General features: G+C 46.2%; 1 protein-coding gene across 5 annotated transcripts in view; it reads right to left on the reverse strand.

The window, feature by feature from the left end:
• VPS53 (VPS53 subunit of GARP complex) overlaps positions 1 to 16,747 on the reverse strand; it is a 240,471-nt gene that overhangs the window by 81,907 nt on the left and 141,817 nt on the right. For all 5 annotated transcript variants that reach the window (XR_010152741.1, XR_010152740.1, XR_010152739.1 and 2 more), the window contains one exon: positions 14,611 to 14,705. Coding sequence is in view for 1 of the 5 variants with exons in the window: in XM_009431509.5 (XP_009429784.1) it covers positions 14,611 to 14,705 (95 nt within the window). In the remaining 4 variants the exon portion in view is untranslated. The remainder of the gene's footprint in view (positions 1 to 14,610; positions 14,706 to 16,747) is intronic.

Consider the following 16,747-nt stretch of genomic DNA (forward strand, 5'->3'; position numbering starts at 1 on the left):
AGAGCCAGCTTTAAGAGGCTCCCACTGGCCAAGTCAGGGACAATTTGAGTACTAAAATAACAATGACAAATCCTGGAAGGAAAAACAGACACTAATGGAAAAACTGGTGAAGTTCAAACACGGTGTGCAGGTTATTAAATAGTAATGTACCAATGTTAACTTGCCAGTTTTGACAACTCTGCTGTGGTTATATAAGATGTCAACATCAGGGGAAGTTGGGTGAAGGGGAACATAAGAAATCTGTACTATTTGTGAAATCTTCCTATAGGTATACATTTATTCCAAAATACAGTAAAAATAAAAGAGATAGTGATGCCTACAACCTACTGAATAAAATATAAAAATCCATGAGTCCATGCTGACATAGACGTAAGGGGGAGAAGTGACAGCTTTTCTTAAAGTAGAATGCCAACTGATAAACGCAGAAGAAATGATGTAGCTAGAAAAATCACCATTTGACTGGGCGCGGCAGCTCATGCCTGTAATCTCAACATCTAGGGAGGCCGAGGTGGGCAGATCACTTGAGGTCAGGAGTTCCAAACCAGCCTGGCCAACATGGTGAAACCCCGTCTCTACTAAAAATACAAAAAAATTAGCTGGGCATGGTGGCGAGCATCTATAATCCCAGCTACTTGGGAGGCTGAGGCAGGAAAATCACTTGAACCCAGGAGCCGAGATTGTGTCACTGCACTCCAGCCTGGGCGACAGAGCAAGACACTGCCTCAAAAAAAAAAAAAAGAAGAAAAATCATCATTGTCAATCATCTTAGTAATAAATTACACGATAAGTGAAAGATGAGGAAAAGGATATTGATAAAGTTTCAAGGTTTCTCCCAACACTTATTAATAAATAGAGATACCCAGTAGAGACAACATCTACACCAAGTAATAAAAACGAACATCATAGGCTGGCCGTGGTAGCTCACGCCTGTAATCCCAGCACTTTGGGAGGCCAAGGCAGGTGGATCACCTGAAGTCAGGAGTTCAAGACCATCCTGACCAACATGGCAAAACCCTGTCTCTACTAAAAAAAATACAAAAATTAGCTGGGTGCAGTGGCAGGTACCTGTAATCCCAGCTACTCAGGAGGCTGAGGCAGGAGAATTGCTTGAGCCCAGGAGGTGGAGGTTGCAGTGGAGATTGCACCACTGCACTCCAGCCTGGGGAATAGAGTGAAACGACTCTGTCTCAAAAAAAAAAAAAAAAAAAAAAAAAAAAAGAACATCACATCACAAGTTTTGGGATAAACTGGCATTCTGTGCCTCCTGATATGAATTCCTAGGAACACAGGACCACTTCTGCATAAATCATAAATAATGAGGAAACATCAGACAAACCCAAACTGAGGGAAATTGCAGAAAGTAATTGGCCAATACTCTTCAAAAATGTCAAGGTCATGAAAGACAAAGAAAGACTCTAATCTTCTGGGTTGAAGGAGACCAAAGAGACATGACAACTAAATGCAACCTGTGATCCTAGAGCTATTTAAACAAATAAACAACCTGCGATCTGAGAGCTATTCAAACAAATAAACTAACAACCTGTGATCCTAGGGCTATTCAAACAGGCCAACAAACAAGCAGATTGGGACAACTGCTGAAATGTGAGGAGGAGACCATGGATGAAGCAGTAATACTGTATCAATGTGAATTCCCTGATGTTGATAGCTGTACTGTGGTTATGTGAGGGGTCTGGGATTAAGCAGTAATGTTGTATCAACGTTAATTTCCTGATGTGGACATTTGTACTGTGGTTATGTAGAAACCTTGTTTCTAAGAAATATATATTGAAGTATTAAGGAGTAGTGGCGAATCTTGTCTGCAACTTGAGAATTCAAAGGTTCAGGAAAAAAGTACAGGTTGGGCACAGTGGTTCACGTCTGTAATCTCAACACTTTGGGAGGCCAGCAGATCACTTGAGCCCAGGAGTTTGAGACCAGCCCGAGCAACATGGTGAGACCCTGTCTCTACAAAAAAACAAAAATTAGACTGATGTGATGGCGTGTGCCTGTAGTCTCGGTTACTCTAGAGGCTGAAGTAGGAGGAGGGGAAGGGAGAGGAAGGGAGGGGAGGGGTGGGGAGGGGAGGGAGAAGAGAAAGGGAAAGAGAAAAAGAAAAAGAAAGAAAGAAGAGAAAAAAGAAAAGGAAAATGCATGCAGTGTCTGTGCATTACGTGTGTGGGGGAGATAACTATTAATGAGAAATCTGGATGAAGGCTATACAAGGGCTCTATGTATAATTCTTATAATTCTTCTGTAAGCTTGAAATTAATTCAAAATAAACAACAATGGTAATTAGTTTACAGACAGATGCTAGGCTCTAGAAAAGCATGAGTTCTATTCTAACAAAAGTTATTAGAGGGAACTCAGGAGAATGGGCAGATATGGAGTCACCAGTAACTTCCCTGATGGAGAACGCCACAGAATGGGGTGAAGAAAGTGCCTATGTAGAAATCTCTTTTGCAAGAGTCAGCCAGAGGAAACCACTACATCCCAAGGGTAGAAGACAGACTAACCTCCTCTTTGAACATAAATAAAAATTGAGAAAGCCATTTAAAGGATGTAAGGACGGCTTAGCCGAACCTGCTAGTGGCCATCCCCACTTCCTGCCTCCTCCCTGAGTACTGGCTCTGCAGTCCTCCTACTGCTACTTGGCTTTTGGCTGGGGCAGATGCTGCCGGAACTTTCCCTTGGCAGGTGGGAGGCTGGGGAGATGAGAAGGTGGACCCCATGCCAGGCTCAAGAGAAATCTGGCCACACTGACAAGGCCACCCACCCACATAGGAGTCCTGAAAAAGATGAGAGGGATGGCAGGGCAGGCACTGTTCCTGAGCACCATTTACTGTGTGCTGAAAGTGAAAATGCCACCTCTTCTCCTCCTCGCCACAAAGTCCATGAGGTCGGCCTTATGATCCTCACAGTGTAGAGGGGCTAGCTAGGAGCATGCTCAAGGTCCCAGCCTAGCAAGCGCGAAGCCTCACATCCAGGTCTGTCTGGGATCAGGCCCACGCTCTTTCCACCACACTGTGTTGCGTCTCTGTCATCTGGGAAGTTATGAATGGTCTCATGCTTTCTGAGTTAGAGCTACAGCAAAAGTAGTAATGTGCACAAAACCAGTCCCCGCCTGAGTTTCTTCTCCAGCCTCAGGATTCTTCGAAGGGAAGAAGCAGTTCCTAGAACTCCTTGAAATTACACTCAAAATAGTGTGTGCATGATACGGATTTTTTTGACAAGAGCGTCTATGCTTTCCCTTGGGTTCTTAAAAAGGATCTATGACTTTAAAATGGTTAATAACGAGTGCGTTGGGCATTATTTTGTCTGACTATCTCTCTTGACAGATAAGGAAATGGAGTTCTTTGAACTCTATTTTCTACGTCGAGTTACAGTGTTTATTCTGCAGGAACACCAGCACAGCCTGCGCCGTATCTGCTCCTTCCTTAGTGCTGCGGAAACTTCCTAGTGAGGCCAAACAGCAGGGTAAATGGCCAGCACTTCATTTTTCATAGGAAAATGGAGAGTCCCCAAGGAAGGGAGGCCTGGCTCCTTGCCCAAAGTATCATGAACAATGAGTATACTTTGTATAAATCAAGGCCATGTGAAAAGAGTGGATGCCAGAATTACAATAACTCAGAAAAATGACCCTTTAGACCAGGTAGGTTTTGGGAAAGGATGTGGCTACCTCAGACATGTGCTTTAAACCCTGGGCCTTGGCTGGGCGCGGTGGCTCATGCCTGTAATCCCAGCACTTTGGGAGGTGGAGGTGGGCAGACCTCTTAAGCCCAGGAGTTCGAGACCAGCCTGGGCAACATGGCAAAACTGCGTCTCTACAAAAAACACAAAAATTAGCCAGGTGTGGTGGTGTGTGCCTGTAGTCTCAGCTACTTGAGAGGCTGAGGAGGAAAGACTGCTGAAACCCAGGAGGTTGAGGTTACAGTGAGTCCTGATCACGCCTCTGTACTTCATCTTAGCTGACACTGAGACCCCGTCTCAAAAATAAATAAATAAAAATAAACCCTGGACCCAGTAACTTTTAAGCCTTTTAAAACGAAAAAATTGGGTTAAGAGAAGATGGGGCTTTGGCTGAAAAGAGTCATCCAGGGGGGTTCCTCAAAGACCTGTGACTCTAATAGGCAAATAACCAATCCTTTTTCCTGCCCCTCAGGGGTGTCTTAGTAACTTCCTGGAGGCAAACTGTGAATGTAGAAGACAGGGTGCTCTCAAGGACAAAGAGGCAGAAGTCCCCACTGTACCTCTGTGTGCCTGCTGGACACGTGCCCACTGGGCAAGAGCAGGGGCACTACTGGGTCTTTGCAAGGCAAATGACGGCAAGGCAACTTGCCTTTGGTGGTGGGCTGATGGGGAGACTTCCGTTTGATGATGGAGAAGCTACTGGGCAAGTTCATTTTCTGAGATTTTAATATGAAGTACTTTGTAATCGGGCATGAAAAGCATAGAAGCAGTCCATAAAATCACGTGAGTGAATAATACAGTTCCATGTGAAGTTTCTAATTGAGACATTCTCTTAATGTTACGGTTTAAGAAACATGTTTGAAACTAACAATGTGCTCACCCATGATAGAAGCATTAAAAACAAGGGGAGGGGTGAAGTGCAATCAGACCTAAATGCGTAAATGCAACCCCAGAGAGCCTCCCTAAAAACCTAATACGTTCCCAGAGAACTTCCCTCAGAACCTAACGCGTTCCCAGAGAACTTCCCTCAGAACCTCAGTGCGTTCCCAGAGAACGTCCCTCAGAACCTAATGCGTTCCCAGAGAATCTCCCTCAGAACCTAATGCGTTCCCAGAGAACCTTCCTCAGAACCTCAATGCATTCCCAGAGAACTTCCCTCAGAACCTAATGCATTCCCAGAGAAATTCCCTCAGGATCTAATGTGTTCCAGGGAACCTCCCTCAGAACCTCAATGCGTTCCCAAAGAACCTCCCCCAGAATCTAATGCTTTCCCAGAGAACCTCCCTCAGAACCTAATGCATCCCAGAGACCTTCCCTCAGAACCTAATGCAGTCCCAGAAGACTTCCCTCAGGACCTAATGCATTCCTAGAAAACTCTCAGAACCTAATGCGTTCCCAGAGAACTTCCCTCAGAACCTAATGCATTCGCAGCGAACCTCCCTGAGACCCTAATGCGTTCCCAGAGAAATTCCCTTAGGACCTAAATGTGTTCCCAGAGAACTTCACTCAGAACCTAATGCATTCGCAGAGACCCTCCCTCAGAACCTAACGCGTTCTCAGAGAACTTCACTCAGGACCAAATGAGTCCCGAAAAACCACCCCAGAACCTCAATGTGTTCCCAGAGAACCTCCCTCAGAACCTAATGCGTTTCCAAAGAACCTCCCTCAGAACCTAATGTGTTCACAGAGAACCTCCCTCAAACCTAAATGGTTCCCAGAGAACCTCTCTCAGAACCTAATGTGTTCCCAGACAAGCTCCCTCATAACCTAATGCGTTCTCAGATAACTTCCCTGAGAACCTCAATGCATTCCCAAAGAACTTCCCTCAGAACCTAACGCTTTCCCAGACAACTTCCCTCAGAACCTAATGCATTCCCAGAGAATCTCCCTCAGAACCTAACGCATTGCCAGAGAACCTCCCTCAGAACCTCAATGCATTCCCAGAAAACATACCTCAGAACCTAATGCATTCCCAGAGAATCTCCCTCAGAACCTAACGCATTGCCAGAGAACCTCCCTCAGAACCTCAATGCATTCCCAGAAAACATACCTCAGAACCTAATGCATTCCCAGAGAATCTCCCTCAGCACCTAATGCGCTCCCAGAGAACCTCCCTCAGGAGCTAACGCATTCCCACAGAACCTCCTCCAGCACCTAATGTGTTCCCAGAGAACCTCCCACAGACCTCAATGCATTCCCAGAGAACTTCCCACAGAACCTAATGTGGTCCCAAAGATCCTCCCTCAGAATCTAATGAGTTCCCAGAAAAATTTCCTCAGCACCTAATGCATTCCCAGAGAACCTCCCTCAGGACCTCCATGCGTTCCCACAGAACCTCCCTCAGAACCCAATACATGCCCAGAGAACCTCCCTCAGAACCTCAGTGCATTTCCAGAGAGCCTCCCTCAGAACCCAATACGTGCCCAGAGAACCACCCTCAGAACCTCAGTGTATTCCCAGAGAACCTCCCTCAGAACCTAAAGCGTTCACAGAGAACCTCCCTCAGAACCTAATGCGTTCCCAGAAAACCTCCCTCAGAACCTCAATGCGTTCCTAGAGAACCTCCCTCAGAATCTCAATGACTTAGCAGAGAACCTCCCTCAGGACCTCAATGCATTCCCAGAAACCTCGCTCAGGATCCAATGCGTTCCCAGAGAACCTCTCAGAGAACCTAAAGCGTTCCCAGAGAACCTCCCTCAGAACCTAATGTGTTCCTAGAGAACCTCCAACAGAATCTCAGTGCATTACCAGAAAACCTCCCTCAGGACCTAATGCGGTCCCAGAGAACATGCCTCAGAACCTAACGCGTTCCCAGAGATCCTCCCTCAGAATCTAATACGTTCGCAGAGAAACTCCCTCAGAACCTAATGCATTCCCAAAGAACTTCCTTTAGGACCTCAATGCGTTCCCAGAGAATCTCCCTCACAAAGTAATGCATTTCCAGGCAACCTCCCTCAGAACCTCTGTGCATTACCAGAGAACCTTCCTAAGCATGTAACTCATTCCCAGAGAACTTCCCTCAGAACCTAATGCGTTCCCAGAGATCCTCCCTCAGAATTTAATGCGTTCCCAGAGAAATTCCCTCAGAACCTAATGCCTTCCCAGAGAACCTCCCTCAGAATCTCAGTGCATTACCAGAGAACCACCCTCAGGACCTAATGTGGTCCCAAAGAACATCCCTCAGAACCTAATGCGTTCCCAAAGATCCTCCTTCAGAATCTAACGCGCTCACAGAGAAATTCCCTCAGAACATAATGCGTTCCCAAAGAACTTCACTTAGGACCTCAATGCGTTTCCAGAGAACCTCCCTCAGAACCTCACTGCATTACCAGAAAACCTTCCTAAGCAAAGAAAGTAATTCTTTCCCAGAGAAATTCCCTCAAAACCTAATGTGTTCCCAAAGAATCTCCCTCAGAATCTAATGCATTCCTAGAGAACATCCCTCAGAACGTAATGCGTTCCCAAAGATCCTCCCTCAGGACCTAATGCGTTCCCAAAGATCCTCCTTCAGAATCTAACGTGCTCACAGAGAAATTCCCTCAGAACCTATTGCGTTCCCAAAGAACTTCCCTTAGGACCTCAGTGCGTTTCCAGAGAACCTCCCTCAGAACCTAATTCCTTCCCAGAGAACTTCCCTCAGAACCTAATTCCTTCCCAGAGAACTTTCCTCAGAACCTAATTCCTTCCCAGAGAACTTTCCTCAGAACCTAATTCCTTCCCAGAGAACTTTCCTCAGAACCTAATTCCTTCCCAGAGGACCTCCCTCAGAACCTCAGTGCATTACCAGAGAACCACCCTCCGGACCTAATGTGGTCCCAGAGAACATCCCTCAGAACCTAATGCATTCCCAGAGAACCCCCAACAGAATCTCAGTGGGTTACCAGAAAACCTCCCTCAGGACCTAATGCGGTCCCAGAGAACCTCCCTCAGAACCTAATGCGTTCCCAGAGAACCTCCCTCAGAACCTAATTCCTTCCCAGAGAACCTCCCTCAGAACCTAATGCATTCCCAGAGAACTTCCCTCAGAACCTAATTCCTTCCCAGAGAAACTCCCTCAGAACCTCACTCAATTACCAGAGAACCTCCCCTCCCTCAGGACATAATGCGGTCCCAGAGAACATCCCTCAGAACCTAATGCGTTCCCAAAGATTGTCCCTCAGAATCTAATGCGTTCACAGAGAAATTCCCTCAGAACCTAATGCGTTCCCAAAGAACTTCCCTTAGGACCTCAATGCGTTCCCAGACAACCTCCCTCAGAACCTAATTCCTTCCCAGAGAAGCTCCCTCAGAACTTCAGTCAATTACCAGAGAACATCCTTCAGGACTTAATGCGGTCCCAGAGAACATCCCTCAGAACCTAATACATTCCCAGAGAACCTCCCTCAGGACGGAATGAGTTTGTAGAGAACTTCCCTCAGAACCTAATGCGTTCCCAGGCAACCTCCCTCAGAACCTCAGTGCATTACCAGAGAACCTTCCTAAGCATGTAATTCGTTCCCAGAGAACTTCCCTCAGAACCTAATGCGTTCCTAAAGAACCTCCCTCAGAACCTAATGTATTCCAAGAGAACTTCCCTCAGAACCTAATGCGTTCCCAGAGATCCTCCCTCAGAATTTAATGCGTTCCCAGAGAAATTCCCTCGGAACCTAATGCCTTCCCAGAGAACCTCCCTCAGAACCTCAGTGCATTACCAGAAAACCTCCCTCAGGACCTAATGTGGTCCCAGAGAACATCCCTCAGAACCTAGTGCATTCCCAGAGAATCTCCCTCAGAACGGAATGTGTTCGTAGAGAACTTCCCTCAGAACATAATGCGTTCCCAAAGATCCTCCCTCAGAATCTAATGCATTCACAGAGAAATTCCCTCAGAACCTAATGCGTTCCCAAAGAACTTTCCTTAGGACCTCAGTACGTTCCCAGATAACTTCCCTCAGAAACCAATGCGTTCCCAGGCAACCTCCCTCAGAACCTCAGTGCATTACCAGAGAACCTTCCTAAGCACATAATTCGTTCCCAGAGAACTTCCCTCAGAAACTAATGCATTCCCAAAGAAACATCCTCAGAACCTAGTGCATTCCTAGAGAACTTCCCTCAGAACCTAATGCATTCCCAGAGATCCTCCCTCAGAATTTAATGCGTTTCCAGAGAAATTCCCTCGGAACCTAATGCCTTCCCAGAGAACCTCCCTCAGAACCTCAGTGCATTACCAGAAAACCTCCCTCAGGACCTAATGTGGTCCCAGAGAACATCCCTCAGAACCTAGTGCATTCCCAGAGAATCTCCCTCAGAACGGAATGTGTTCGTAGAGAACTTCCCTCAGAACATAATGCGTTCCCAAAGATCCTCCCTCAGAATCTAATGCATTCACAGAGAAATTCCCTCAGAACCTAATGCGTTCCCAAAGAACTTTCCTTAGGACCTCAGTACGTTCCCAGATAACGTCCCTCAGAAACCAATGCGTTCCCAGGCAACCTCCCTCAGAACCTCAGTGCATTACCAGAGAACCTTCCTAAGCACATAATTCGTTCCCAGAGAACTTCCCTCAGAACCTAGTGCATTCCCAAAGAAACTTCCTCAGAACCTAGTGCATTCCTAGAGAACTTCCCTCAGAACCTAATGCGTTCCCAGAGATCCTCCCTCAGAATTTAATGCGTTCCCAGAGAAATTCCCACAGAACCTAATGCGTTCCCAGAGAACCTCCCTCAGAACCTCAGTGCGTTTCCAGAGAACCTCCCTCACAATCTCATTGCATTCCCAGAGAACTTCCCTCAGGACCTCAATGTGTTCCCAGAGATCCTCCCTCAGGACCTAATGCGTTCCCAGAGATCCTCCCTCAGAACCTAATTCCTTCCCAGAGAACCTCCCTCAGAACCTAATTCCTTCCCAGAGAACCTCCCTCAGAACCTAATTCCTTCCCAGAGAACCTCCCTCAGAACCTCAGTGCATTGCCAGAGAACCTCCCTCAGGACCTAAGGCGTTCCCAGGGAACCTCCCTCAGAACCTAATGTGTTCCCAGAGAACCTCCCTCAGAACAGAATGCATTCCTAGAGAACTTCCCTCAGAACCTAATGCGTTCCCAGAGATCCTTCCTCAGAATCTAATGCGTTCGCAGAGAAATTCCCTCAGAACCTGATGCATTACCAGAGAACTTCCCTTAGGACCTCAATGCGTTCCCAGAGAACCTCCCTCAGAACCTAACGCATTCCAAGAGAACCTCCCTCAGAACCTAATGCATTTGCAGAGAACCTCCCTTAGAACCTCAACGCATTCGCAGAGATCAAGACCTCTACGCGTTCCCACAGACCCTCCCTCAAGACCTAATGGGTACCCAGAGAACCTCCCACAGAACCTAATGCGTTCCCAGATAACCTCCCTCAGAACTTAATGCATTCCCAGAGACCTTCCCTCACAACCTAATGCGTTCCCACAGAACTTCACTCAAGACCTAATGTGTTCCCAGAGAACTTCCCTCAGGACCTAATGCATTCCCAGAGAACCTCCCTCAGGACCTAATGCGTTTCCAGAGAACCTCCCTTAAAAGCTAGTGCGTTCGCAGAGAACCTCCCTCAGAACCTAATGCATTCCCACAGATCTTCACTCAGGACCTGATGCGTTCCCAGAGAACTTCCCTCAGGATCTCAATTCGTTTCCAGAGAACTTCCCTCAGAACCTAATGCGTTCCCAGAGAACCTCCCTAAGGACGTAATGCGTTCACAGAGAACTTCCCTCAGAACCTAATGCATCCCCGGAGAACCTTCCTCAGAACCTAATGCGTTCCTAGAGAACTTTACTCAGAACTTAAATGCGTTCCCAGAGATGCTCCCTCAGAATCTAATGCGTTCCCACAGAAATTCCCTCAGAACCTAATGCGTTCCCAAAGAACTTCCCTTAGGACCTCAATGTGTTCCCAGAGAACCTCCCTCAGAGCCTCAGTACATTCGCAGACAACCTCCCTTGGAACCTCAGTGCATTCCCAGATAACCTCCCTGAGGACCTCAATGTGTTCCCAGAGACCCTCCCTCAGAACCTAATGTGTTCCCAGAGAACCTCCTTCAGAACCTAATGCATTCCCAGAGAACCTCCCTCAGAACCTCAATGCAATCCCAAAGAACCTGCCTTCAAACCTAATGCGTTCCCAGAAAACATCCCTCAGGAACTAATGAGTTCCAGGAGAACTTCCCTCAGAACCTAATGGGTTCCCAGAAAACCTCCCTCAGAACCTAATGCGTCCCAGAGAACATCACTCAGAACCTAATGCGTCCCAGAGAACCTCCCTCAGAACCTCAGTGTGTTCCCAGAGAACCTCCCTGAGGACCTAATGCATTCCCAGAGAACCTCCCTCAGAACCCAATGTGTCCCCAGAGAACCTCCCTCACAACCTAGTGCGTTCCCAGAGAACCTCCCTCAGGACCTCAATGCGTTCCCAGAGAACTTCCCTCATCATCTAATGCATTCCCAAAGAACCTCCCTCAGAACCTAGTGCGTTCCCAGAGAACATCACTCAGGACCCAATGTGTTCCCAGAGAACCTCCACGGAAGCTCAATGCGTTCCCAGAGAACCTCCCTCAGATGCTAATGTGTTCCCAGAGAACTTCCCTCAGAACCTCAACGCAGTCCCACAGAAACTCCCTCAGACTCTAAAGTATTCCCAGAGAACCTCCCTTAGAACCCAATGCGTTCCCAGAGAACCTCCCTCAGAACCTCAGTGCATTAGCAGAGAACCTCCCTCAGGACCTAATGCGTTCCCACAGAACTTCCCTCACAACCTAATGCGTTCCCAAAGAACTTCCCTCAGGACCTCAGTGCGTTCCCAGAGAATCTCCCTCAGAACCTAATGCGTTCCCAAAGAACCTCCCTCAGAACCTAATGTGTTCCCAGAGAACCTCCCTCAGAACCTCAGTGAGTTCCCAGAGAACCTCCTTCGGAACCTCAGTGCGTTCTCAGAGAACCTCCCTCAGAACCTCAGTGTGTTCCCAGAGAACCTCCCTGAGGACATAATGCATTCCCAGAGAACCTCCCTCAGAACCTCAATGCGTTCCCAGAGACCTTCCCTCACGACCTAATGCATTCCCAGAGAACTTCCTTCAGGACCTAATGCGTTCCCAGAGAACTTCCCCCAGGACCTAATGCATTCCCAGAGACCTCTCTCAGAACCTCAATGTGTTCCCAGAGAACTTTCCTCAGAACCTAAAGCGTTCCCAGGGAACTTCCATCAGAACCTAATGCATTCCCAGATAACCTCCCTCAGAACCTGAATGCATTCCCAAAGAACCTCCCTCAGAACCTAATGTGTTCCCGGAGAACCTCACTCAGGACCTCAATGCGTTCCCAGAGAACTCCCCTCTGAACCAAATGCGTTCCGAGAGAATCTCCCTCAGAACCTAATGGGTTCCCATAGAACCTCCCTCAGAACCTAATGCGTTCCCAGAGAACTTCCCTCAGGACCTCAATGAATTCCCAGAGAACCTCCTTCAGAACCTCAATGCGTTCCCAGAGAACTTCCCTCAGAACCTCAATGCGTTCCCAGAGAACCTCCGTCAGGACCTCAAGCGTTCCCAGGGAACCTCCCTCAGAACCTCAATGCATTCCCAGAGAACTTCCCTCAGGACCTAATGCGTTCCCAGGGAACCTCCCTCAGGACCTAATATGTTCCCAGATAACTTCCCTCAGTACCTAATGCGTTCCCCAAGAAGCTCCCTCAGAACCCAATGTGCTTTCACAGAACTTCCCTCAGAACCTCAATGTGTTCCTGAAGAACTTCCCTCAGGACTTTCCTGCAGCCGCTGTTGCTCTCCCCATGGGAGCCACCTTCTGGTCCCTTCCAAGTGCGTTCTTTAGACTATGAGGCTTCCTCTGGGAGCCCAGGCCAGTCTGTCTCCAGTCATCTTGTTACAATCATCCTGACCTTTCCAAAACCTGCCTTCCAACGTGGAAGGGCTTGGCTGTGGACAAGGACGCAGGGATGAGGAGGAGTCTTCCTCCTTTTCTAATGCACCCTCACGCACACAACGGACACTGGAGCACGAACACAGTCTTCGGCTGTTAGTTTGGAAGTCTTTGGGATTTTTTTAAAAACAGGGTGGAGGGAAGAAACCTGGCCGCAGTGAGATGCTTTATAAAAATATTTGGAGGCTACAAGTTTGTGAAAAGCATATAGTATATTTTGTTTGCTTTTCTTTCTTTCTTTTTTTTTTTTTTTGAGACGAAGTCTCTGTCACCAAGCTGGGTGGCATAGTAACGGCTAATTGCAGCCTCCGCCTCCTGGGCTCCAGTGATTTTCCCACCTCAGCCTCTCGAGTAGCTGGGACTACAGGTGTGCATCACCACACCTGACTAATTTAAAAAAAAAAAATTATTTATAAAGATGAGGTTTCAGCATGTTGCCCAGGCTGGTCTTGAATCCTGGGCTCAAGAGCTCCTCCTACCTTGGCCTCCCAAAGTGCTGGGATTACAGGTGTGACCCACTGTACCTGGCCACGTGAAAAGCATATACTGTATTATATAGATGATCCATAAAATAAAATCAGAATCCATGAGTTCATACTGATATATAAACAAATAGGGGAGAGGGAAAATTCTTCCATATAGTAGAACTCCAATTAGTAAATGTAGAAGAAATGATGAAAATAGACAATCAACATTTGGCAAATGCCACAGAAACAACGCTTCAGTCAGGAATCAATCATCAAGGGATGCGAAATGAGTGGGCAAAAGTTTGATGAGAGCAGGATATTTACAAAGTATCATCCCATAAGATATTTATTAATTACCAGGAGAAAAATAGTAACTTCACAGTGAAGACAGTTGGCAGGTACCACCTATAGCAAGTAATCAAAGTCCCCAATAATGGGACAAATCAATGTGATGTGCCTCTTGACACAATGCACTGGGGATACAATGCCACTTTTATGGTGTTCTTGCCCAAAATTGATTTCATCAAGAAAAAAACAAACAAAAACGGAGGACATTGTACAAAATACCTGGCCAGTACGCACTAAGGTCGTGAAAGACAAAGAAAACATGAGGAATGGCTGGGAAAGGTGGCTCATGCCTGTAATTCCAGCACTTTGGGAGGCTGAAGTGGGTGGATCATTTGAGCCCAGGGGTTCCAGACCAGCCTGGGCAACACAGGGAGACAGCATCTCTACTAAAAATAGAGGGTGGCGTGTGCCTGTGGTCCCAGCTACTTAGGAGACTGCAGTGGGAGGACTGCTTGAGCCCAGGAGATGGAGGATGCAGTAAGTCATAATCTCACCACTGCACCCCAGCCTGGGGGACAGCGTGAGACTCTGTCTCAAAAAAGGAGGGGAGGGGAGGGAATAAAAAGATGAGGAACTACTCAAGATTAAAGGAGACCAAGAGCAAAGAGATCTGACAACGAAATGCATGATTATTGGGTCCTGGACCAGAAAAAGGGACATTAATGGGACAGTATTACCTTCTCGATTTTGGTAACTGTGCTTGTTATGTAAGATGTTAACATTCTCTGAGGAGGGCATGTGAAAATTTTTTGTCCTATTTTTGTAACTTTTTTATAGGTCTAAATTATTTCAAAATAAAAGGATAAATTATACTTGAAAACATATATATTAGAGACTAGGCTTTCTTCCAATACCCAGTGCCTGACACTGTAAAGCTTTGTGGGCTGATATATGTCGGGGCTCAACACCCACATAGGAAGGGATCCCAATGTAGGGATCCACTGGGGACCTTATTAGGGGCAAACTCAGGCTCTGAGATTTATAGACACAATTAATGATAACATTCAAAAGATGTAAAAATATCCCTAATGGGTTTCTAGGGAGGGTCACAGGCATGCCACAACCATCTTTCAGCCCCGGAAGGAGCTGTGCGCTTCTAAGACCCAGTCATGACCAGAGCGGCGAGAAATGCAGGCAGAAAACAGCGAATGTTCCTCACTCACTTGTCTTGGGATTCGATATACACGTAGAGATGAGGCTCAAAACACTTGGAAACAATGCCATGAAATGGATTGTCTGGGGCTTTAGGCTTCTTTGGCTGTAAAAACAAAGAAAAATAAACCCCATACTTGAGTGATCTTTGCAAATGTTCAAGAATTTTTTTAAAAACATCATTTCAAAGTTCATTCCTAAGTCACAGATAAGAGAGTACTCAATGTAACCCAATACGATGGTTTCACCATTCACCCTGGCAGGTGAAGAAAAACCAGCTTTGTTAGCATCACTCACTTGCTCTGGACGGTGAAAGACATACTGCTACCTGGATAACATATGTGTTTTGAATCTGGAAGCAAGTCATCATCTATCTGACTGGTGTTTTCCAGAATTTAAATCCCGGCTAATAATAGCACCTTGTATTTGCACAGTGCTTTAGAATTTAAAAAGTGCTTTCACACAATCCAATTTTTGATAGCACTTTGATACCAACTAATATGTCACCTGCTCCTCACAATAACCCTTCATGTAGGTATAACTACTACTATTTTACACCTCAAGAAATGAGGACTCAGAGGTTCTCTAACCTGCCCCAACACATATGTAGACGTCTGCTTTTCTTAAACTAGAACTCTTTCTGTTATACCATTATTTTCCTGCAATGGTTCCCAGAATTTTTTGAATTCCATCAGTAAGAAAATGTAAGAAAAAGAAGGACGGACAACCAATAGAGGATTGTTAACTTTATTTTGCTACTTTCTATTCTTACCACAAGTTCCTAAAAAAATAAACAAATAAAGGGTTTTTTTTTGTTTGCTTTTTGAGACAGAGTCTCCCTCTGTCACCCAGGCTAAAGTGCAGTGGCGCCATCTCAGCTCACTGCAACCTGCGCCTTCCAGACTCAAGTGATTCTTGTGTCTCAGCCTCCTAAGTAGCTGGGACTATAGGCACGCGCCACCACGCCGAGCTAATTTTTGTATTTTAAGTAGAGGTGGGGTTTTGCCATGTTGGCCAGGCTAGTCTCGAACTCTTGGCCTCAAGTGATCCACCCACCTCTACCTCCCAAAGTGCTGGGCTTATAGGCCTGAGGCATGGCGCCCAGCCAGAAAATTGTATTTTATACCCCCAAATTTTATAAGAATAAAATAGCAGCATATAGGCAGTACTTTCAAAGAAAGGACAGTTGGTAACCTTACATCAGATAGATAGAGAGAGAGACAGGCAGGCAGGCGGGCAGACTATATTGTCTTTATTTTTTGCTTTAGGCCACCGCAACACTAGATGAGCACTGGTTCCCAGGCTGTTACTTGGAAGCTACTGATAAAGAAGTCATATGACAGGCAAGTATTTTAAAACAATATTTGCCACTTAATTCCTTTCCAAATATCTAAAAAATAAGCAAAGATTTTCCTATGTATTACTTCTATTCCTAACAAATGTGAATTCTGTCTATTGCCAAATGTCTACGAAATGACCCTGAGCCAAACACACCATGCTGGGGTTGATATTAGATCATAATTTGCATGTAAATTGGCACCCACAACATACTTGTTAAATTGAACTAGTCATATCTCATTTTTTAAAAACCCACTTTATTGAGGTATGATTGACATTTTAAAAGCCCTACATAATTAATGTATACATCTTGATGCGTTTGAGGATAAGTACACACCCACAAAGCCCTCACCACCATCAAGGCAGTAAGTGTATCCACCACCTCCCCAAGCTTCCTCCCACCCCTGTTGTTATGATTATTACTTGTGGTAAGAATGCTTGCTGGGCACGGTGGCTCACGCCTGTAATCCCAGCACTCTGGGAGGCCAAGGTGGGCGGATCATGAGGTCAGGAGTTCAAGACCAGCATGGCCAATATGGTGAAACCCTGTCTCTACTAAAAAAATACAAAAATTAGCAGGTTGTGGTGGTGTGCGCCTGTAGTCCCAGCTACTTGAGAGGCTGAGGTAGAAAAATTGCTTGAACCCAGAAGGTGGAGATGGCAGTGAGCCGAAATTGCACCACTGTACTCCAGCCTGGCGACAGAGTGGGACTCCATTTCAAAAACAAACAAACAAAAAAAAGAATACTTAACATAAGATCTACCCTCTTGAACTGCTTATATATTTTAATAAATACTGGAAGAGATAAG

The sequence above is a fragment of the Pan troglodytes genome, chromosome 19 (genome assembly GCF_028858775.2).
Source record: "Pan troglodytes isolate AG18354 chromosome 19, NHGRI_mPanTro3-v2.0_pri, whole genome shotgun sequence".
Taxonomy (NCBI): domain Eukaryota; kingdom Metazoa; phylum Chordata; class Mammalia; order Primates; family Hominidae; genus Pan; species Pan troglodytes.